This window comes from Cyanistes caeruleus, chromosome 9 (assembly GCF_971803275.1).
Source record: "Cyanistes caeruleus chromosome 9, bCyaCae1.hap1.1, whole genome shotgun sequence".
NCBI classification, from domain to species: domain Eukaryota; kingdom Metazoa; phylum Chordata; class Aves; order Passeriformes; family Paridae; genus Cyanistes; species Cyanistes caeruleus.
The window spans coordinates 33826056-33849723 of record NC_141709.1 but is presented as its reverse complement, the minus strand read 5'-3'; the positions used below and the strand labels follow the sequence as shown (position 1 = coordinate 33849723).

Genomic DNA, 23668 nt, shown 5'->3' with positions numbered 1-23668 from the left:
ACCACGGAGGGACCGGGAGGGGCGGGGCGGGATCCGCCCCAACGGGCACGGCCTGAGGGGCGGGAGCGGGGATCGGTCCCACGGCCGAATCCTGAGGGGCGGGATCGGGGATTTATCCCAACAGCCGCATCCTGAGGGACGGGATCGGGGATCGGTCCCACAGCCGCATCCTGACGGACGGGATCGGGGATCGGTCCCACAGCCGCATCCTGAGGGACGGGATCGGGGATCGGTCCCACAGCCGCGTCCTGAGGGACGGGATCGGGGATCGGTCCCACAGCCGCGTCCTGAGGGACGGGATCGGGGATCGGTCCCACAGCCGCGTCCTGAGGGACGGGATCGGGGATCGGTCCCACAGCCGCGTCCTGAGGGGCGGGATCGGGGATCGGTCCCACAGCCGCATCCTGAGGGACGGGATCGGGGATCGGTCCCACAGCCGCGTCCTGAGGGACGGGATCGGGGATCGGTCCCACAGCCGCATCCTGAGGGATGGGATCGGGGATTGATCCCAACAACCGCATCCTGAGGGACGGGATCGGGGTTCGGTCCCACAGCCGCATCCTGAGGGACGGGATCGGGGATTGATCCCACAGCCGCGTCCTGAGGGACGGGATCGGGGATCGGTCCCACAGCCGCGTCCTGAGGGACGGGATCGGGGATTGATCCCACAGCCGCATCCTGAGGGACGGGATCGGGGTTCGGTCCCACAGCCGCGTCCTGAGGGACGGGATCGGGGATCGGTCCCACAGCCGCGTCCTGAGGGACGGGATCGGGGATCGGTCCCACAGCCGCGTCCTGAGGGGCGGGATCGGGGATCGGTCCCACAGCCGCGTCCTGAGGGACGGGATCGGGGATCGGTCCCACAGCCGCGTCCTGAGGGACGGGATCGGGGATCGGTCCCACAGCCGCGTCCTGAGGGGCGGGATCGGGGATCGGTCCCACAGCCGCATCCTGAGGGACGGGATCGGGGATCGGTCCCACAGCCGCGTCCTGAGGGACGGGATCGGGGATCGGTCCCACAGCCGCATCCTGAGGGATGGGATCGGGGATTGATCCCAACAACCGCATCCTGAGGGACGGGATCGGGGTTCGGTCCCACAGCCGCATCCTGAGGGACGGGATCGGGGATTGATCCCACAGCCGCGTCCTGAGGGACGGGATCGGGGATTGATCCCACAGCCGCACCCTGAGGGACGGGATCGGTCCTAACGGGCACATCCTGAGGGACCGGGACAGGAAACTTCACGACTCTCTGAGCAGCTGTTCCAGTGCTCTCCCACCATCCATGGAAAGTTCTTTGGGAAGTGATGGGACCTGGACAGGTGTTCCTCAAAAGCACGAGCAGGGAAAGGGAAAAACGGGACAGTCTCCCTGTCGTGGTGCGAGCCCTTGTAGGTGCATTGTCAGCTCCCCTGTTTGGGTCCCAACTTCTCAATTTCCCACTGCACCTCCTGCTCCTGGGCCAGTTCTGCAAGTTTCTGTTTCCAATATGGGATGAGTAATTGTGAAAATTATGATGTCCCAAATTCCTGATGAATTGGATATTTTACTTACTCTCCTAGGGGAAACAAGCCCCAAGTTGCCAGGAAAACCGGACCTGCTGTGGTAACATAATTACCTTCCTGGTGACCTTTCCCAAGTTCACATCATCTCCCTCATCCCAGGTGACCAAGAATTTGAGGCAGATTCAGGAATTCTTGTACCTGCTGTCCCCAGCTGCTTCCCACACAGCTTTTTACCATCTTAATATGGAATCTGAAGCAATTCTAGGAAAAAGACCCTAACAATTTGCTTTTTCTCTATACTCCAGTGATTTTTCCAATGAGATTTTTCTATCTCTCCTTGTTTTTTGAGGAAAGTGGAACCCACTTGCGGGCAGAATGTGAGAGGTTGGCACTGTCAGCAGTTCTGATGTCTCCCGTGCTGGAAACACACACAGAGCACAGCTGCGGAATGGAGGGATTGGCTCAGGTTTTAGCTGATGTTGGAAGCCTCATGCTGCATTTTTAATTACTGAAGGTATGAAGTCACTGTTTACCAGCTTATTATGGACTCCCTTATTCATCCCAGAAATGGAACCAAGGCATTACTCACAGGAAGGGCTCTGGTGCTTGTAGGGAATCCCAACAGCGGGATCACTTTACACTTACACATTATTGAGAATGGGGTTTTTTGTCCCTCTGTCAACAGAACTTCCCCACAGCAAGCAGATTTGTCAGCATGGAGTGGAATTCCTCCCTCCTAAATCCCAGGTTCCTGCTTGTGTGCTGGGGCTGGGATGTGGCCTTGCACACATCCAGAGGCTTGCTCTTCTTAGATCCAGCTTTGCTCAGATTTTATCCATATTTTTGTTGTAAAGAAAATGTTTCCTTACAATATAAAATCAATATAATATAATATAATATAATACAATACAATACAATACAATACAATACAATATAATATAATATAATATAATATAATATAATATAATATAATATAATATATATACTATACTATACTATAATATAATATAATATAATATAATATAATATAATATAATATAATATAATATAATATAATATAATATAATATAATATAATATAATATAATATAATATAATATAATATAATATAATATAATATATCATATATATTAAATAATATAATCCTTAAAATATAAAATCATCGGTGGCCTTCAGCACACACGTGCCCTTTGTCCTCAGATGCCAAAGTGCTGTTCCATGGACGTCAATTCATGTGGGATAACCTTGGCAGGGAGACCCAGTGAATTAATTTTTAATCACAGAATCCCAGGATGGGTTAAGCTGGAAGAGACCACAGTGGCTCCTCTGGTGCCACCTCCCTGCTCCAGCAGGGACATCCCAGAGGACAGGATTGTGTCCCAGTGGTTCTGGAATATCCCCAGAGAGGAGATTCCACAGCCTCTCTGGGCTCTGCTCAGGGCTGGGCACTGCCCAGGGCAGAAGTTCTGCCTCCTGTGCAGGGGGAATTCCTGGGATCCATCCCATTCCTCTGGTGCCATTGCTGGGTCCTGCTCTGCCCTCCCTGCACCCAGGGACACCCAGGGACAGAGGGACAGCCAGGGACAGAAGGACAGCCAGGGACAGCCAGGGACAGAGGCACAGCCAGGGCTGAGGCCCCTCTCAGCTGGGGCTCCTCTCCAGGCTGAGCAGCCCCAGCTCCCTCAGCCTCTCCTGGGCACGGAGATGCTCCAGGCCCTTCCTCAGCTCAGGAGCTCCTGTCCCTGCTGTGCTGAGGATCCAGAGCTGGACACACAACTCCAGAGGTGCCTCCAGGGCTGGGCACAGGGGCAGGATCCCTCCCTGACCGGCTGGGAATGCTCTGCCCGAGGCACCCCAGGGTCCCCCTGGACACTGCTGCTCAGGGACAGCTCCTTGTCCCTCAGGATCCCCCTGGACACTGCTGCTCAGGGACAGCTCCTTGTCCCTCAGGGTCCCCCTGGACACTGCTGCTCAGGGACAGCTCCTTGTCCCTCAGGGTCCCACTGGACACTGCTGCTCAGGGACAGCTCCTTGTCCCTCAGGATCCCCCTGGACACTGCTGCTCAGGGACAGCTCCTTGTCCCTCAGCACCTGCAGGTCCTTCCCCAGAGCTGTCCCAGCAGGTGCCCCCCGGCCTGTGCCGCGCCTGGAGCTATTCCCCGGTGCTGAGGTGCTGCAGGCAGCGCAGCCGGGCAGTGAGCACTCCGCTCCCCTGTGGATCAGCCGCGTGCTGCGGGATTATTCCCGGTTATTCCCCGGGAAAGGCGCCCCCGGATCCGGGGAAGGCGCCCGGGAGCGGCCCCACAGCGCGCGGAGCGGGGCGCCCCCCAGCGGGCAGGCGCTGCCTGTGCAGGGCGGGCCCCGCCCCAGCGGCAGCCAATGGGAGGGCGCGGGGGCCCCGCCCCGCCGGCGCCGCAGCCAATGAGGAGGCGCGAAAGTCCCGCCCCGCCGAGCCCCCAGAGCGCTGAGGGCCGGTCCCACAGAGCCGCGGCCATGGCAGGCAAGGGGACGGAGGGGTTTCTGCCGCCTTTCAAGCACTTCGCCACCGATGCCATCCACGCCGGCCAGGAGCCGGAGAAATGGCGCTCCGGGGCCGTGGTGCCGCCCATCTCGCTCTCCACCACCTTCAAGCAGCGGGCGCCCGGCGAACACGCGGTGAGTGCGGCCGCCACCGGAGCACCGAGCCCCACGCGGGGCACTGAGTCACCCACGGGGACAGCGAGCCCTCCTCCGGGCTTGGGCACACCCGGGGGGCCACGAGCATCCGGCGTGTCCCGGCTGGGCCTCCGTGAGGCGGCAGGTCCGGGGAAGGGGAGGCAGCTCCCGGTGCCGGTGTTTCCCCACGTGGCAGCTCCCGGGCAAACGCGAGCATCTCGTTCCGCTGGGAGGCGGTGGAATCTCCTCACTGGGGACATCCCAGAGCCGCCCGCCCCCCATCCCGTGCCCTGTGCTCGGGGATGGCCCTGCTGAGCAGCGATGGGAGCGGAGGAGCCGCTGTGCTCCCTTCCAGCCGGACCCAGCTGGGGTTCTGTGCTCCCACAGCGGCCGGGGGTCGGGAGAGGCTGGGATAAGACTGGGATGAAGCTGGGATGATTCCCGTGTGAAAGGCGGGGAAGAGGGAGCAGGGATCGCTGGGATGTTGCTCCAGGGGCTGCCCGGAGCCGGGAATCTGGGAGGCTCTCCCTGCCCTGCACCTGCCCCAGCGCCCGGCCAGAATCCCTGCTCCACTACGCACACTTTATATAAGAGTCTGCTTCATTTTCCCTTCCAAACCAAAGGAATATTTCCTGAGGATTTTGTGGCTGCCCTATAGAAAGTGCTGGAAAGGTTTGCATTAAACTGTGCTGAATTTCTGACGGGACGTGTCACAAAGCTTCCATTTCTAAATCAGCACCTGCTCTAAACTCGAGCTGTGCTGGTCAGGCAGGGGGAATTTGCCTTGTGATTCCTCATTCCACACAGAATCCCAGCTGTGCTGAGGAAGCCCTCATGAGGAGTCACGCTGCTGTATCCACATCCTGATGACAGGATCCATGTTCTTGCCGGGAGCTCTGCCAGAGTGATCTGCAGGATTCCTGACTATGAGGAAGTTGTCATTAAAGAAAAATCCTAAAAGCAGGCAAATCCCAGGGTGCTCAGCAGGTTCTTTTGGTAACAACTGCATCTATGCATGCATGAGTGGTATTTTCCTTATTAAATTCCCCCAGAATTTGCATTAAAGCTGTGGCACTGAGAAATATGTGGCTTCTCAAGAGCTGACCAGAGGATTTGGCCAGTACCCTGTGGCTGTGATGGAGATGGACACACATTTTTTTCCCCGAGAATTCCCTCCAGAGAGGCTGTGGAGTCTCCCTCACTGGAGACATTCAGAAGTGTCCAGACAGGATCCCGTGCCTTGTGCTCTGGGATGGCCCTGCTGAGCAGGGAGTGGGACCAGGGCACCCTCATGGTCCCTTCCAGCCTGAGCCACCCTGAGGATGGCTGGACTTTGCAGCCCAAGCCCTCTCTCCCACAGTGGCCACAGGTCTGGGGAAAAGCAGGACAATGTGGCTCCTTGCCCCAGTGCATCCCAGGCCCCTTTTCCCGGCAGGGATGCCTGGCTGGGAGGAGCTGAGTGCCTTCAGCCAGGGCTCTTTAAGGAGCCTAGAACAGATTTTCCCAGTGCTCTCTCTGATGTTTGTTTCCTATTCCCACTGCAGGGTTATGAATACATCCGGTCTGGGAACCCCACTCGGGATTGCCTGGAAAAGGCTGCGGCCGCCCTTGATGGAGCCAAATACTGTGAGCACCTCATGGGTGGGACAGGGCTTGGAGCAGCCTGGGACAGTGGGAGCTGTCCCTGCCCGTGGCACAGGGTGGCACTGGGTGGGCTTTGGGGTCCCTCCATCCCAAACCATTCCATGATTCTGTGACCACGGCTCTGGCTGTTGGTTGTGGGCAGGAGCAGCTCCAAGGTGGGGAAGAGCCCTGAACTTCTCGTTCAGGGGAGTCCAGCTCCATCCCTGGGTTTGTCTCCTGCTTCCTCACAGTGGCTGATGCCTGAGCTGAGCTGGATCCATCCTTGTGCAGCAGCACTGGAGGCAGTGGGAGCAGGCAGCCCCCGTTCCCAGCCCATTCCAGTCTGTCCCAGTCTGTCCCAGTGTCTGTGCTGGTTCTGTGCTGTGCACATCAAGCTCCTGCTTTCACTGGCTCCATGTTCCAAGTGAGAAAGTGACAGAACAGGTTCTTTTCAGAGGCAAAGTGAGGAAGGCCAAGGCAAGTCTGACTTGTTGTGTCACATCAAACACTGCCCATCTGCCACTGACTCCTTTCTCCTCAGGCTTGGCTTATTCCTCTGGCTTAGCAGCCCTTTTGAACATCTGTCACCTGCTGAAGACAGGGGACACAGTCATCTGCATGGATGATGTCTATGGAGGTGGGTACAGCACCCTGTGGCTTCAGCCTTCATTGTGCAAGGGATCAAACCCGTCTGTGGCTCTCAGGAGCTCTGAATTCCCATGTAGGACCTCACTGTTCTTTGAAGCCTGTTTCTATCAATGCCCCTTCCACTCACCACTCCCCAGTGGCAGAGTGCAGCCAGCTCTGGCAGAGTCCTGCAGCAGGGTGAGCTCACTCTGATTCCCAGGACAGCCTGGCTGTCCCTGCTGTGGCATTGGTGTCCTGGCTGGGTCACCTGTGTCACTGACCAGCAGAGCTGGCCCTGCTCTGGGTCCTGGCACACAGATCCAGCCTGGGTGTTGTGCAGGGCAGGTTACAGAGCCCAGTCACTGGTGGCTTTTCCCAAGCAATAGCTGGAAAATGAAAGGAATCCCCTTTGCCCTCCCTGGGAATGGTGACTGTTCAGTGAGTTCCCTGTGCTTGTGCACATCCAATACAAACACACATTTGCTTTTTGTGTCTGCCCTGCCAGGTGACCTCCAAAGTGCAGCTGGATCCTGGAGACAGCAGGAAACTCTGCTCCTCTCACTCCCAGCCCTCCCCCCACCACTCAATTAATCAGAGTCATTAAGGCAGAGCAGGGGCTCAGTTCTTCATTCAGAGGGGCTCAGGGTGGCTCTGTCAGGCAAAGCCCATTCCCATTAAAGCCTCAGCCTGGGCTGGTTTCTGCAGGGGGGAATTTCATTGTTTCTCCCCTGGTTTGTTTGTTTGTTATAAGGAAAGGGTTTCTCACAAAAGACCAAACATCCCTCAGATGTTTTCTTCAGCTCACAGAATCCACCTCTGTGTTCCATCCCTTCATGCTCAGATGGAGAACTGAGTCCCTGGGGATAACCTTGGCAAAAGGACCCAATCAATTCCTTTTTAATCCAGGCAATATTTCCTGTGTGTGGAAAATGTGAGTGCTGCACATCCACTGATCAGCTGTTGCTGCTGGAAGCTTTTAATCTTCCAGGGAAAGGCTTCAAAGACAGGAAGGAATCATTTTTAATGGAATGATGGGAAGCAGTAGCTGAAGTCTTCCCCTTGATTCTTCATCTCTGTTTAACTTCCTGATCATAAACCCCACATTGATTTCAAGTACTTCCTAAATCACTCTGATCCCATATTCACCTTGTTACTAATTCATATCATTAAATCCACAACAATCTTTCAACTTTGTAAATAAAGAAAATAAAAATGTGCCATTTTTGGTGTGCAGCATAAAGCTGTGCCCTGCTGACTGCATGATGCAAGAGGCTGGAGAGCAGGGAATGAAAGTTAAGGGAAGTTGTTTCATTTTGTCATTTTTGGGTTTTTCTAGGCACAAACAGGTATTTCCAGAAAGTAGCCTCCGAAAATAATTTGAAAGTAATTTTTGTTGACTGCACAAAACCAAAATGCCTGGAAGCTGCAATTACACCAGACACCAAGGTAAGGGAGAGGGAAATGGGTTTTAAAGGGGTGTTAAATTGTTTTATCCTTGCTCCTGTTGAGTTTGGGGCTGTGTCAAGCTGAGGGGGGCAGCTCGGGGCACAGCTGGACCCACCATATCCCACAGTGCTGCCTCATGGAAAACATCCTAAGAAGGGCAAAAACCCTGGAGAGAGAGAGCAGGGAAAAGGGGAGAGAGAGCAGGGAAAAGGGAAAAGGGGAGAGAGAGCAGGGAAAAGGGAAAAGGGGAGAGAGAGCAGGGAAAGGGAAAAAGGGAGAGAGAGCAGGGAAAAGGGGAGAGAGAGCAGGGGAAGGGAAAAGGGGAGAGAGAGCAGGGAAAAGGGGAGAGAGAGCAGGGAAAAGGGAAAAGGGGAGAGAGAGCAGGGGAAGGCCGAGCTCAGAGCCGGAGCTGCTCGGTGGCGCTGGGTGGGAGATCCCCTGCCCCAGGGGAAGGGAACTCCGCTGGGAAAGGCTTTGGGAAAAGGCTCTGTCCCGGCTGTGTGAGGCCTTCTCCAGCTGGGATGTGCTGGGATGGCTCAAGCCCGGCTGAAGGGAAACCTCCCTGAGCTCGGAGGAGCCGGCTGGAGCCTCCCCTCGCTGTGGCGGGGCCGCTGCCCGTCCCCAGCGCAGCAACCCCGGGGAGCTGGCACCTCTGGGCCCCAGAGCCCCTGGGACTCAGCCCAGCAGTGGCAGCTCTGACCTGGCCATTTCTGGGTTTGTGCAGCTGGTTTGGCTCGAGACCCCCACCAACCCCACGCTGAAGGTGATCGACATCCAAGCCTGCGCAGACGTGGCACACAGGCAGCCAGGGGTGCTGCTGGCAGTGGACAACAGCTTCATGTCTGCCTACTTCCAGGTGTGTCACCTGCCCCAGGGCAGGTGGATGGGGAAAGGGATTGGAAAGGGATTATATCAGATCTATTTCCCAGGAGACCAAGCTAAGGCTTGGTGCTGTAGGTGTAAAGTCACCCTTTTTGCAGAGTGCCAAGTGCCTGTTCAGGGCACTGTGATCTTGCTGAATTAAGAGAACTCTGCAGAAAAGTGTTAATGCTTAGCTCAAGCAGCTCTGCAGTTGGCCTCGAACATAGCAGCATCCTCAAGATTTCCCCTGCAATGTGTTACTCACTTCAGAATTCCAAATTTCCTCCAGAAAGGGCTGTGTGGAAGAACACAGGGTGCTGGTTAATGTGTGTGGAGCAGCCTGGCGTGGAGGGAAAGCAGTGCTAATGATTAATTGGTGTGAGCAGTAGCCGAGGCACCACACTGGGCTAAGAAAAGGAGAATTTCACAGTGATCTGTCCATCAATATTGAGGGTAAAAGGCCCTTTCCATGATGGTTCTGCTGGGCATCTCCACATTCCCTGCGTGGGAGTCTGTGTTCATTGTGGCAGCAGCAGTCTTTGCCTGCTTCGTTCCATTTTAACAGTGATGGCCCTCACTCTTTAGAATGTGTTGATATCATGTGCAAAGTCCCTTAATTAGTGATTAATTAAAAATCTGGCACTGCTCACCAGCTCTTGCCCATCCACGTCCTGGTTTGTGCCACTTCAGGGGCTGCTGGGCAGAGAGCTGGGAGGTGAGGGGAGAGAGCTGCCAAGGGAACCTCCTTTCCTCCTGCTCTCAGCTCCTGCAGGGCAGGCTCTCCAACACCTGGAAAACAAAGCAGTTCTTTTGCTTTGCAGTAGAGTCCTTCATTTCCCATGGAAATGCACTTTCTGGGTGGATGCCATGATTTGTCCCTGCCTCAGCTGAGCAATAGAACTGGTTTTTCCCAGCTGTGCACTGTCTGTGGATGTGCTCACTCTCTTCTCTCCCTGGAGCCTGTGGGAGCTGGAGCAGTGCTTTTAAATCCCATTTTCCTGTGCTTACCTTGAATTCAGAGTGCCTCCCTGTGCTGCTGCTTTTAGCACATGTTCTTTTGTCATCCTCAGGTTTCTGTGTTTGTTCCAACACTCATTTTTCCTGTGTAAGCTCCCAGCCCTTTGAATGGCTGGGAATGAACCTGAGTGCACCCAAACTTGAGTTAAGATGTTATTTTCCTTTTCTTTCAGCGTCCTTTGTCCCTGGGGGCTGATATTTGTGTGTCTTCTGCAACCAAGTACATGAATGGTGAGCCTGAGAGTTGAGCACATCCTTAGGGCAGGGTTAGATGGGAGATTGGGAAGGAATTCCTGGCCAGGAGGGTGGGCAGGCCCTGGCACAGGTGCCCAGAGCAGCTGTGGCTGCCCCTGGATGCCTGGAATGTCCAAGGCCAGGCTGGGCAGGGCTTGGAGCAGCCTGGGCTGGTGGGAGGTGTCCCTGGGGGTTTGTGGCAGGACCCTGGAGCAGCTGGAGTGGCTGATCCCATTCTTGTCCCCTGTCACTTGTAGGGCACAGCGATGTTCTCATGGGCCTGGTGTCTGTAAACCGGGATGATCTCTATGAGAGGCTCAAATTCCTGCAGAACTGTAAGTCCAGACAAGGAATTCCTGACAGGAATCCTGTTCACATCCACAGCTCCTGCTGGGGAGGGTGTGCATGCACACAAGTGGGAAATCTGCCTGGGAATGTGACTGGAATGGGCAGAACTGAGTAAAGTGCAATTAAAAATCCTCCAATAAAAACTCCACTAAGGAAAAACTCCCATGGAAGGAGAGACATTGGTCTGCACTTCCCAGGCACTTCAGGGGAGCACTGAGGTCTATCCTGAAACCCTTGAGGTGCCCAGCTGCAGTTTGGGGGGTTTGAAACTCACTCACCCATCAGGGTGTGCTTAATGCAGGATTTTCTGTTCTCTGTTGATTCCAGCAATTTTCCTCCCTCTTGTCAGGAATAAATTCCTGTCCAGGGTTGTGCCCTCAGCAGGGAAGGTCATTGTGCCAAATAAATGTAATCCTTGAGGCCTGAGGTCATTAATTGGCCTCATTAATTGGCTCCCCAATGTGGGAGATGAGGAACAGAGATTGCCTCGGGTGTCTTCCCACTTGTTCTAAGCTCAGGAATGCTGGAGATGAGGGTGTGTTTGGCTTTGCTGAATGCAAAACACCAATGTTGCTGTGGAATTCTGTGGAATTCTGTTCCCATTCCAGCCCTGGGAGCTGTCCCCTCTCCCTTTGACTGTTTCCTCTGCAACCGGGGGCTCAAGACTCTGCACATCCGGATGAAGCTGCACTTCCACAACGGCCTGGCTGTGGCCAAGTTCCTGGAAACCCATCCCCGGGTGGAGAAGGTCATTTACCCAGGTGAGTGGGCAGGGGTCTGGGAGCATCCCCAGGGCAGGGGTCTGGGAGCATCCCAGGGCAGGGATGCGGGAGCATCCCCAGGGCAGGGATTTGGGAGCATCCCAGGGCAGGGGTTTGGGAGCTGTGGTGCCCCGTTCCTGGGGCTGGGTGCTCAGCTCTGGACTGGAATTCACTGGGAATTCTCCCAACTCTCCCTGTTCCAGGGTTGCCTTCCCACCCCCAGTACCATGTGATGCAGAAGCAGTGCACAGGCTGTCCTGGGATGATCACCTTCTACATCAAAGGGAAAAAAGAAAATGCCGTTGCCTTCCTCAAGAGCCTGAAGGTAAAGGAATAAAATCAACTTCAGAGGGAGCTGAACCTGCCCTGCTGAGGGGAGGCTGGAAGTGGCTTTTCCTGCCAAGTGCTGTGTGTGTGCCCCTCTCAAACCACGGATAATTTGTCCATGGGGGTTAATGGGAGGGAACAAAGGGACACCTCAGCCCCTTGGAAGTGTTTGTTTGCTCCCAGGGTGAGGGTGGCCAGCTGAGCCCAGGAGCTGCTGCTGACAAAGGGCTTTCTGCAGCCTGGGCAGCTCTGCTGGGCTGTTGCAAAGTGCCCTCGGGAGGGAGGGAGAGGCACTGAGGAAAGCCCTGAGTCGTGGGGCAGAGAGGGAGCCCCTGGCTCTGCGAGTGCCTGCTTGGGTCCTTGGTCCAGCCTGTGCTGATGTTTGGCCAGGTTGGCTCTGCCCATGCCCTGAGAGGTGTTTGTGCCCTGAGCTCTGCTTAATTCGCACCTGCCCTGGTGTTTCTGCTGCTTTGGTCTTGGAAAAACAACCAGTGACGAGTGGCAAAGGTGGATTAGAACTTCCTTCTCCTCCCTGCCCTCCTGGCCAGCTGATGTCATCCCCTGGAAAGGAGTTCTCTGAAAATGGGATTTGCCCACAAAATATCCTTTGATGTGAGGGAGAGGATTGAATCCTGGCCCAGGAGATCTGCTGGCTCTGGCAGGAGCTGTCAGGGATGTGCCCAGGAGGAGGGGGATGGCTGTCCAACCCCTGTGACTTGGACAGCATCACGTTGTCACTGGGGTGGTAGGAAAGTCATTCCACAGAATCCCAGACTGCTCTGGGTGGGAAGAGACCTCAAAGCTCATCCCATTCCACCCCTGCCATGGACAGGGACACCTCCCACTGTCCCAGGTGGCTCTAACCCCTCCAGCCTGGCCTTGGACACTCCCAGGGATGGGCCAGGATGAGTCTGTTTTCAGTCTTAGCTCTTACCTGCCAGATGTGAACTTTATTCCCTAATTACACCTATTACACTTTAGAATATAAAAGTTATTATAGAAAAGCTGGGGGAAAAGGAGTCCCTCAACTTTCCTTTTTCCTCAAAGTCCTTGAAGAGGTCCCAGCCCCGGGGCTGCCGGAGCTCCAGGAGGGTTTGGACAGCGCTGCCAGGGATGCTCAGGGTGGGATTGTTGGGGTGTCTGTGCAGGGCCAGGGGCTGGATCAATGATCCCTGTGGGCAACTCAGAATATTCCCTGATTCCATCAGCTCTCTTTCAGTGAATCCATAAACTCCTGAGGAGATAAAGAATTCTGTATGATTTAATATGAACCAAGTAAAAGCTGTTTATTGTGGTTTTAAACATTGTTTATATTTACTTTTTATCATGGTTTATACAGTCATGTATTGTTTGATTGGTTGCTTTGCTTTTTTTACTCATTTCTTGATGGGCAGCTCTATTTTGTCTTGTCTGCTAGGCAAGCACAAGTCTTTTTTCTCAATCTAATTGGTTGGTTTAACATTATTTTACTTGTTTTGACACCCCTTTGTTTGTTAACAACTGTTCTGCTTCTTTTTTTTTTTGCAACATTACTTTTTTTATCTACAAAGACGACCTTATTCTTTTATTCCAGAAGGTTAAACTAATTCATTTAGTAAATGTTCATTTTCCCATAAATGTGATCCCACAACTTCCCACTCCTGATAACAACTGCTTTCCCTTTCTCCCGCAGGTGTTTGCCCTGGCTGAGAGTCTGGGTGGCTACGAGAGCCTGGCAGAGCATCCGTGAGTTCATCCTTCCCATCCTTCCCATCCTTCCCATCCTTCCCATCCTTCCCATCCTTCCCATCCTTCCCATCCTTCCCATCCTTCCCATCCTTCCCATCCTTTGCAGGAAGTGCTGCCAGGAGCTCTTTGCACCTGTGGGGTCCCACGAGTGGCACAGAGGAGGTGTCAGATCCTGCTGCCATTGCAGGGGTGCTGGCAGGGAACCAGCCTGGCTGCTTCTGCCAATAAAACTCCCAAATTCTTGAGATCAATGATGGTTTTTATCCCTGCAGGGCCATCATGACCCACGCCTCAGTGCCTGAGAAGGAAAGGAAAGCTCTGGGAATCACTGACACCTTGATCCGCCTCTCGGTGGGGCTGGAGGATGAGGAGGATTTGATCGAAGACCTAAAGCAGGCCCTGGAGACTGCGGTGAGTGAGGAGTTCCTCTCCAGAAATAATCCCAAATCAACCTTTCCCATGGGATGAGCCTTCAGCTCCTCCCAGATGGACCCTGGGCAGTTCCTATGGATTCAGGAGCACTTGGGATGTCCCAGGCACAGTTCCCATGGATTCAGGAGCAGTTGGGATGTCCCAGGCACAGTTCCCATGGATCCAGGAGCAGTTGGGATGTCCCAGGCACAGTTCCCATGGATTGAGGAGCAGTTGGGATGTCCCAGGCACTGTCCCCATGGATCCAGGAGCAGTTGGGATGTCCCAGGCACAGTTCCCATGGATCCAGGAGCAGTTGGGATGTCCCAGGCACAGTTCCCATGGATTGAGGAGCAGTTGGGATGTCCCAGGCACTGTCCCCATGGATCCAGGAGCAGTTGGGATGTCCCAGGCACAGTTCCCCATAGATGGAGGAGCACTTGGGATGTCCCAGGCACAGTTCCCATGGATCCAGGAGCAGTTGGGATGTCCCAGGCACTGTCCCCATGGATTCAGGAGCAGTTGGGATGTCCCAGGCACAGTTCCCCATAGATGGAGGAGCAGTTGGGATGTCCCAGGCACAGTTCCCATGGATCCAGGAGCAGTTGGGATGTCCCAGGCACAGTTCCCATGGATTCAGGAGCAGTTGGGATGTCCCAGGCACAGTTCCCATGGATTCAGGAACAGCTGGGATGTCCCAGGGGTTGCAGTGATGGGAATTTCCCTGCTCAGGTCAGGCTGAGGGAGACTCACTCAGGGCTCAGGGTGAGTTTCAGGTTTGTCAGGGAGGAGTTTCAGAGAGGGTAGGAAAGGTTTGTTCCTGTATTTTCTCTTTTTGTGTGTGGTTGTTTTTTATTGGGGGGAATGTTGGGCTTTTCTTATGAGAGGGAAAATTATCATCAGTAACTCCACATATTTCTCTTTGTCAGCACGAAAACAAAATCTAATGCTAAAATGTGACTTTTTTTTATGTGAAGGAAAATAAAAATGTGTGGCTGATAGAGGGGCAGAGCCCAATGATCCCTCCCTTTCCTTCCTGCAGTTTAAATAAACCTTGGGGGTCAAAAAGGAACTTGGAACTGGACATGGCTGTGGACAAGGACACGGAAAACCAAACCTCTCTTGCTTTGCCTTTGGGAATTGCAGCCTGGGTTCCTGGGGCTGTCCCGTGCTGCTGTTGGGCTGCTCTCCCTGGCTGTGCAGGGTGTGCTGGGCACGGCCTGGGCTCTCCCTGGCGAGCTCTGGAGCCAGGAGCTGTGTGGGAGCAGCCGTGGGCACCCCGGGAATGTGATCCCAGTTCTCCCAGCACAGCTCAGGGTTTCTCCTGCTGCTGCGGATTTGGGGCACAAGGGCTGGTTCGTGCTGCTGCTCTCAGGTCATTCTCTTCTCACCCATCAGCTCAGAAACTTGATTGAGCTCAGATTTATTTTAATTAAGTTGGAAATTTGCTGAAGAGCTTTTTCTTCTCTTGATGTTTTATTGAAAATGAAGTGAAATCCAAGACCTGGCAGATAACAACTTTCTAAAGAGGAGTCTTTGTCTCTTTTAAGAAAAAAATCATGTGCTGTGGGAATGATTGTAATAATTTTAATTAAAATACGCTTTTCGTTTCCTTGCTTGTGTTTTCATTTGCACGTACTCCTTGTGTTCAAAATCATGGGATGGAGTGACCCTGGAGCTGTTGGAATTTCCCTGTGGGGAAGGCAGGAGGGCTGGAGCTGAGGGGAGAGGGGGGAGATGGAGCTGAGGGGAGAGGGGGGGATGGAGCTGAGGGGAGAGCGGGGGGATGGAGCTGAGGGGAGAGGGGGGAGATGGAGCTGAGGGGAGAGGGGGGGATGGAGCTGAGGGGAGAGGGGGGAGATGGAGCTGAGGGGAGAGGGGGGAGATGGAGACAGGAAGGACAATTCTGTGTTGGCCACAGGCACAATAACCTTCATTGAGCGAGGGATTAAATCCTGACAGAACCAGAGTGGGGGCGTTCCCACCCAAACCTCCTCATTCCACAGAACCCCAGACTGGTTTGGGTTGGGAGGGACCTCAAAGCCCACCCAGCGCCACCCCCTAGACCTCAGGAGCAGCTCTGACATGAGGCGGGGCCAGCTATCACAGCACGTTAATGACTGTTAAGTAACGAACTGGTTTTAATGAATTTCCGTTGGGTAATTAACACCCGCGCGGTGCTCGGGGCGGGATCCGAACCCGTGGCCTGCAGCGTCCCCTCAGCCCGGCCCGCCGCATGACGTCACGCGTCGCGTGCGCCCGTCTCGGCCAATCAGCGGCCGGCGGCGGATTCGAACGGCGGGGCGGCAGCGGCGGCCGTTGGGCGGGCGGTGGGGCCGGCAGGGGGCGCTGTGCTGCGCGGCGTGAGGGGCCGCCATGGCCGGACCGGGGCCCGGCCCGGGACCGGGAGCGTACCGCGCCACGAGGCTGGTGAGCACCGAGCGGGGCTGGGCCCGGGGCCGTACCGCGCCACGAGGCTGCTGAGCACCGAGTGGGGGGAACGGGGCGCCCGTGGCACCCGTGCGAGCGGGGCGGGAGGTGGCTCTGCCCCTCGGGATTGCTGTCACGACACGGGCGCGCTGAGGGATGCGCCGCCGCGACATCTGGGTGCCCTGGGACCCCGCTACCTGCTGTCGCGACGGTGCTCGGGGACACCCCCTGCTCGCTGTCACGACACGTGGGTCCCCGGGGATGCCCCGCCCGCTATCGCCACACGGGGGAGCCCTGGGACGCCCCAGGGCTGTCGCGACATTGGGGGTACCTGGAGACCTCCCACGCCCTGCCCCCTGTCGCGATATTGGGGGTACCAGATTCTCCCTGCCCTCTGTCGCGCTGTGCCGGTGCCCGTGCGGGCACTCAGGGCCAGCCCCTGTCGCGACACGGGGGCGCTCGGGGTGTCCCGGGGCCGCTGTCGCGCAGCTCCGCGCTCCGTGTCCCCGCAGTGGAACGAGGTCACCCGCTGCTTCCGAGCGGGGATGCCCGTGCGGCGGCACCGGCAGCGGCTCCGCTCGCACGGGAACTGCTTCAGCGCCGCCGAGGCCGCGGACTGGCTGCACCCGGTGCTCCGCAGCCACAGCAGCTTCGGGCCCGACGTCACCCGGCAGCAAACGGTGCAGCTCCTGCGGAAATTCCTCAAAAATCACGTTATCGAGGACATCAAGGGCAGGTGGGGAGCGGAAAACCTGGAGGACAACGGTGCCCTGTACAGGTACTGAGGTTAAAATTGTTCCGTGGTCTTTCAGGGTGAGAATTTGAATGAAAAACGCTCGGGTTTGCGGAAAGAGCTTGCTTTGGATTGAGCAAAGTTAGTTTAAGTTGATTATTAGCATCGCTTTGCTCCTCTGATTTATTTTGCTCCTTTGTGTGTCCATCCGAGGTTTCTGCTGGAATTCAAACTGCACTCCGGTGCTTTGGAGTAAAGCCAGGGTGTTTTGTAGGAGCTGCCTGCTGGGTTTGCTTCTCTTGGACCTTTTACACAAAGTCTGAGTGGGAAACAGAGCCAAAGAGCTCTGAAATGAAAGGTATTAACAGCCCTCACTTCTCACGTTCTGGCCTCAGGCTGTGCCAACATCTTCAGCTTGACTTTGGCATCAGGAAAAACAGCCCAAAGCTACTTTATCATGTGATAAATTAAATAAAAAAATATATCAGTGTTCTCCTTTTTCTAGTGAATCTAATAGAGTCACTCTGGTATGGAATCAGAGCTTTTGTTTTGTCAAGTAATTTATTTGATTACAGATCAATTCTGGATAAATTTAACATCTCTCCCACTCATTACAGGTTTCCTCCAACATCTCCAGTCAAACCTCTACCAAGCCCACCAAGGGAGAACTTGGAAAACTTCCCTGGAGACAAAGGAAAACTTTTTAAACTGCCCAGTTCATCCAAGAGGACTTGGAAAAAACAGGAGTTCCTGCAGTCTCTGGTAATAACTTCTGTTCCTTTCAGCATTGCAGTTGTCTTGTGTTGCTTTTATTGTTTAAAATGTAGTGACACTGCTCTGTTGTGGCATCTTCCTTTAATAAAAATAGTTTGGACTTAAAGGAGTTGAGAAATATTAAGAAATAAATTTATATGATGGGGGGGTATTTTGGTTTGGGTTTTCTTTGTTTTGTCTCAGTGCAGAATTATCCTTGCTAAGGGATTTTAAAGTTTTGGGAGGGCTGGAAGGTGAAGTCCTGGAAATGATCTGCACAACAGGGCCTTGTTGAAGTTTAATTTACCTTTGGGGGACAGATAAAAGGCACAAATGGTGTCATTGGTCATCTTTTTGGAGAAGATGGAATGTGTGTGTGGCCCTTGATTCAGCTGAGATTTGTGTGCATAAATTCTGAGTTTGAGTTCCAGTCCTAAAGGAGGATAATGCACACATTAATACATCTGGATTTGAGGTGTTTTACATTTTAAATTGCTGATTTTGGATTGATCAGGGTTTTTTTTTCCATTTCTTTTTAGTTGTGTGCTTCTGTTTCAGTGCTGCAGGTTACTCCCCAGCTCTTGTGGAATTTGATGTTCCACAGAATGCCCTGTTCTAATTCCAATTTTCTCTAACTTTTAATTGCCTTAAGAGGCTTGTTTATCTTACAGTATAAACCACTCCTTTTCAGGAAAACTTAGCAAGACCAAAACCTGATTTAACAGAAGTAAAGAAGGAAGATTCACTGCAAAGGAGGGAAATAAGCCAGGAATACGTGCAAGAAACATGGAGAAATATCATCCGGATACAGTAAGTGAGGAATTACACACAGCACCTTCTCATTTAGTAAGAAATAGCCCAATCAGTATTTTTTAATTTGTTTTTAATTAAGTTAAAACTATGTTTTAAGTTGAATATATGTTCTGTTGTTTACACAGGTTTTTTAAACCATTTATTAACATTGGATTGTTGCATTTAAGGGATTTCTGATCCTGTGCTGGTGCTGAAATATATTTTAAACACTACAGGTGCTCTTCCTTGCTGATTGTTGCTGTTTGTCCCAGGGAAAAGTGTCCTCAGATTCTCCTCCTGGAAGGGAGAAATCATCAAACAGCACTTAAACTCTTCAAGAGTTTGTGAATAGATATGGAAAGAACTTGTTTTCCTCCATCCCTCTCAAATCTTTGCTCTCTTCCTGCCCCAGTCTGCAAACCATTTTGGGACTGCCCTCGTTGGAGGAGGTTCTGCAGCCAGCCCAGATCATCCCTGAGTTTGTCATGTACAACATGAACAACACCAGCAAGCATGGGGTGGTGATCCTGCAGGACAAAGCAGGTGACTTTTATTTCCCTAGATTTGCTTAAAAAATCTATATTTATAAATAATAATTACAATAATTAATCTGATTCACAGACTGTTGTTTACACTTTTCCCCCAAACCACAGCACAGCTCAGGGGCCTTAAATCCCATTCCACCCCTGCCAGGGACACCTTCCCCTATCCCAGGTTGCCCCAACCTGGCCTTGGACACTTCCAAGGATGGAGCAGCCCAAATTTCCTTCCCAATATCCCATCTAACCCTGCCCACCTTCAGCTTGAAGTTATTCCCCTTTATCCTATCAAAATTACATGTGTAGCAATGTTTAAAATCAGTTTTAAATGGAATTTTCTGTACTTTGTGTTGTTTAATACATGAAGCCATTATTAGTTGTTAATTATTTGGGCTCATGTCTAATTTATCTGTTTGGATTTCAGAAGACCTCCCTCACTGGGTGCTGTCAGCCATGAAGTGCTTGGCCTACTGTAAGTCACTGAGGAGCTTTTAAGTTCCAGAAACCTCTTTTGAGAGTTGAAAGGGAAATGTTTGTGTGTGTGCAATCATCTGTGGTGTTCCAGCTCAGAAACTGGGCAATACCTGGGGGTGGTTTCCTCTAATGCAGTTTTTCAGGAGTGAAAGGGACTTTGCTTTTCCAGTCCCTGGCTTTTAGCTGGACCAAAACATTTCCTACACTTCTGGGGAGATCAATTTTCTTTGGTTTTTAAACAATCAACTATAAATTAATGAGATGAGTGCCTCTCAAATGAAACCAGAGATAATGAGCTTTTTTTTTCTCCACGTGCTGAGCTTCCTTTTGCTCAAGAAGCTTGGATTCCCTGTGGGAGAACTGGGATCCCTTCACTTGGAAATGATGGGACATGCTAAGGGTTGGTTATTATTTTGCTGAGGAGCCTGTAAAGACCACAGATTAATTTTTCTTTATTTATTTTCTTAGTGTGGAACAGAACTGAGCACAGCTCTTCAGTGGCTGCCTGGAATCTTTTACACTGGTTTTGCTTATAAATTGTGCCAAATACAATATTTGGGGATTGCTGATAGGATTCTTTGCTTGTGAAACAAGAATAAATTTAGGTTGATCTTTAAAAAATTTTGTTTTATAATGGGATTGTGGAATTTTGGTGTGATTTCCTTTCTTCCCCTCTTTTCAGGGCCCAGGAACAATGACATGAGCCAAGCCACCTACAGTGGCTTTGAGCGGGACGTGTTCAGAACAGTTGCTGATTATTTTCTCAGTCTTCCTGAGCCATTGCTTACTTTTGAATACCATGAGCTCTTTGTTAATATCTTAGGTATGTATGAATTTGGGAAGAGTCAGGGAAGCTCTGAGTTCAGATCAGCTGGGGGACAAATGTGTGATTCAAAGCAGAGCTTGGCCCCCTGATCTGTGTGGGAGCTGCAGTCTGAGGAGGATCATCACTGCTCCATTCTGTATTAGTGTGAATTAAAATGCAGTTCTGCCTCATCATTTCCCATTTAAATTGCTGTTTCAGCTCACATTCTAAACATTCAATAACAAAAACTTTAAAAGATGTGCTTGTTCTGCCTGCTCCTCACTATTGCAGTGTTGCCTGTCTTTGTTATTGCATGTTGGTTGCAGTGACCCTGTTGAATTGCTTTGGGAATGAACTAAAGTCTTCTTAATTAATATCTTAATTAATATCTTAGCTTTGTTGTCTGTCTGCCCAGTTAGCAGCTCTCTGAACTGGTTCATTTTCATACCACTTGCATCTTTAACATCTCTCTCATTTCCTGATAGTTATGTGTGGCTACATCCAAATTCCTGATCTGGGCAGTGGAAAACCTTCTGTCCAAGAGGAGAAATGTGACCCTCAGCCTTCAAAAACTCCTCACTTGAACTCTTTCAAGTCCACTGAGTGTCTTCTCCTAAGCCTGCTCCTCAAAGAGCCTGATGAGGAGGAGAAAGGAGGAGCTTCCAGGTTTTCCTCGGAAGAGCTGAGAGCCCAAAACCACCGTGGAAAGAAATGGCAGCAGCACAAACTGCCACGTCAGCAAGGGAGTGCTGGGAACACGATAGGAGGCAGCTGCCAGAACCTTGCAGGATTCAGGAATGACCAAAAGCCACCTGGAGCATTTAGGACAAGGTGTTACTCCTTGGAAAGAATTGGAGCTGCTGCTTCAAGCGTGTGTGATAGAGGAGGAAGCGGTGCCCTGAGGGGAGGTGGTGTGAGCACCATGGCGAGAGGAGAACTGCCAGAGGAGCACAAAGCGACCTCGCTGCTGGAGCTGGGCTGGCATAGCTCAGCTCAAAGCCAGAGCCACGGCCTCAGGAGAGTGCCTGCCCCACGTCCCAGGGCTGGGGAGCTGGGGGATGGCAGCTCCTGGGGAAAGCTGAGCCTGCTGGGCAGGAGCAGCTCCCGGAGCTGCGGGGCCATTGACAGAGCCAGCGCTGAGACCACGGGGCAGCCGCGGCCTCAGCCCCGCGGGCAAGGACGAGCCACCCCCTCCGTGGGCAGCAGGACTGAGGGCTGTGCCATCAGCATCCCCAAGAGACTCTGCAGGAGCAGCACAGCGCTGTCACAACGCCCTGTCCCCCCCTCCCCCTGTGTGCTGGCTGGCACAAGTAAGGGCTCTCTGCAGCATGCGGTACTGCCTCCTTGTGTGGCCTCACTAATCCCTGCTTCCCTCACCTCTGCCGCTCTTGCTAGGCTTGTGGGTAGGCACAGAGCGTGGATTTGTGGGGTTTGTAAAGAAAATCTGCTGCCTAAATTGTTTCAACTGCTGTAGCTGTGCTAACAAACAGTAGAGTGTAGTGTCTGTGGAGTATCAGCTTGGTGTGTCAGTAATTGGCCTTTCTGCTCAGGTAAGTGGTGAGGGCAGGAATCTGCACACACCTGCCTGCTGGAGATGGCTTTTTCTGTTCTGTGAATCATTATTATCTGGGAATAATTAGTCATTTCTTAATTGTATTGTGGTCCTAATTGCACCATAATGAAGGAAGTTGAAGATGACCACACAAAGGCCTGTCCGTTCTCTTCTGTTACAGCTGATTTCTGTGAAACAAATAATCACGTTGAAAAATACAAAACCTGTGATACTGAGGTAAAAATACACTGGAAGCTGCTTCAAATCTTAATGCCAGCTCTCTTTGTGGTTAACTTGTAGATCTCCTGCAGCCTCACCTGGAAAGAATTGCAGTGGAAGCTCTGCAGATCTGCTGCTTGCTGCTGCCACCCCCGAACCGCAGGAAGCTGCAGCTGCTGCTGAGGATGATGGCCAGGATCAGTGGCAATGTTGACATGCCACGGCTGCACGATGCCATGGGCACCAGGTCCTTGGTGAGAGAAGGAAAAGCTCTTTTAAACACCAATTAAAAGAATGCAGATGAGTCCTCAGAAATCCTCCTGATTTCTCACCCAGCTGCCATTTAGAATGGCAGGCTGCTTTGGGTTGGGAGGGACCTTGAAGCCCATCTCATTCTGGTTTAAACCTGGTGTGCCTGCAGGTTTTCACCACCTCACTTGTCTCAAGATGATTGATTGAGGTTTTGATTTGAAGTAGGAAGAAATTCTTTATTCAGAGGGTGGACAGGCCCTGGAATAGAATTCCCAGAGCAGCTGGGGCTGCCCTGGATCCCTGGCAGTGCCCAAGGCCAGGCTGGATGGGTTTGGAGCAGCCTGGGACAGTGGCAGCTGTCCCTGCCCCAACCCAAACCATTCCAGGATTCTATTCCACAGTTCTGTGAGGATGTTCATTTTCTGTAGGTTAAGCCTTTTTCTGCTGTTACCTTTTTAGAATATGTATTTTTAATTGAGAGTGCTGCTCAATTCCAAAGGATTTAATTCAGATGAGGGAACAACAATGACCTTTCTTGTGTGACCATATTTAGAAGATGGTATTGGAGGATCTGTGCCTCTGTGGAGTGGAGAGGAGGGAAATAAATCCCACAGCTTTATCCACTGAAGTTGTGCTGCACTTTTTCAGCTGATCCAGATGTTTTCCCGCTGTGTCCTGCGCTGTGCAGAGGAGGAGGACCTGGATGAGCTGCTTTCCTCACGTTTGGTTTCCTTCCTAATGGACCATCAGCAGGAAATATTCCAAGTCCCAACTTACCTGCAGGTTGCAGTGTGGGATCACCTCCAGTACATGAAGGTGGCTCAGGTTGGTGCCATGAGAACAGTTCATTAAATTCATTTAATTGCTATTTCTGAAGCTGGGAAAATGCAAATAAGCCCAGGGCATTTTGAATATACAGATATTGTTTTGCAGCTTGTGGGTGTTTATTAGGTACTTACTCAAATAGCACAGAATGAGTTGAGTGCATGCTGAGCCCTTTTTCTTTCAGTGCAAACAGGAAAAAGAAGAAATTTGTGCCATCTTGCCAACGTATTCCTACTGCAAGCAAATCACTCCTCAGGAGTTTGAAGAACAAAAGGTCTCCACCTCGCAGGCTGCAATGGCAGAGCTCCTGGAGAACATCATCAAGGATAAAAACCTCTCTGTGAAGGACAAAAAGAAAAAGTTAAAACAGGTGAGTTTATTGCATCTGCTCCTGCAGTGCCTTTGTGAGGGAAGGGCTCAGGCACCAGAGCCTGGGACAGGACAGGAGCTGAGAAGTGTTTGTGCTTAAGAGCTCCTGAGTGCTTCATGTGCTCAGCCTGGGATTTTAAAGATGGTTTTTAATGCTGCATCCTCTGGAGCCAGGCTGGGAGAGCTGGGGGTGCTCACCTGGAGAGGAGAAGCTCCAGGGAGAGCTCAGAGCCCCTTGCAGGGCCTGAAGGGGCTCCAGGAGAGCTGGAGAGGGACTGGGGACAAGGCCTGCAGGGACAGGACACAGGGAATGGCTGCCAGTGCCAGAGGGCAGGGCTGGATCGGATCTGGGGCAGGAATTGTTCTCTGGCAGGGTGGGCAGG

General features: G+C 52.5%; 2 protein-coding genes across 9 annotated transcripts in view; both read left to right on the top strand.

The window, feature by feature from the left end:
- Window positions 1-3915: 3915 nt before the first annotated feature.
- Window positions 3916-15154, top strand: CTH (cystathionine gamma-lyase). Its single transcript, XM_086841495.1, has 12 exons — window positions 3916-4159; window positions 5704-5785; window positions 6324-6419; window positions 7746-7855; window positions 8580-8711; window positions 9907-9964; window positions 10225-10302; window positions 10924-11076; window positions 11280-11401; window positions 13076-13128; window positions 13404-13542; window positions 14585-15154. Exons 1-12 carry the CDS (start codon window positions 3926-3928, stop codon window positions 14591-14593), a joined length of 1266 nt encoding a protein of 421 aa, XP_086697621.1. The 5' UTR covers window positions 3916-3925; the 3' UTR covers window positions 14594-15154.
- Window positions 15155-15808: 654 nt separating this feature from the next.
- DEPDC1 (DEP domain containing 1) overlaps window positions 15809-23668 on the top strand; it is a 10993-nt gene continuing 3133 nt past the window's right edge. For 6 of the 8 annotated variants that reach the window (XM_086841446.1, XM_086841445.1, XM_086841451.1 and 3 more), the window contains exons 1-11: window positions 15809-15972; window positions 16485-16750; window positions 17323-17467; window positions 18150-18268; window positions 18663-18793; window positions 19214-19261; window positions 19946-20086; window positions 20554-21378; window positions 21921-22093; window positions 22740-22916; window positions 23101-23286. In XM_086841446.1, coding sequence (XP_086697572.1) covers window positions 15919-15972; window positions 16485-16750; window positions 17323-17467; window positions 18150-18268; window positions 18663-18793; window positions 19214-19261; window positions 19946-20086; window positions 20554-21378; window positions 21921-22093; window positions 22740-22916; window positions 23101-23286 — 2265 coding nt within the window. In that variant the 5' untranslated portion in view covers window positions 15809-15918. The remainder of the gene's footprint in view (window positions 15973-16484; window positions 16751-17322; window positions 17468-18149; window positions 18269-18662; window positions 18794-19213; window positions 19262-19945; window positions 20087-20553; window positions 21379-21920; window positions 22094-22739; window positions 22917-23100; window positions 23287-23668) is intronic. The other 2 variants (XM_086841452.1, XM_086841449.1) reach the window with 2 other exon arrangements.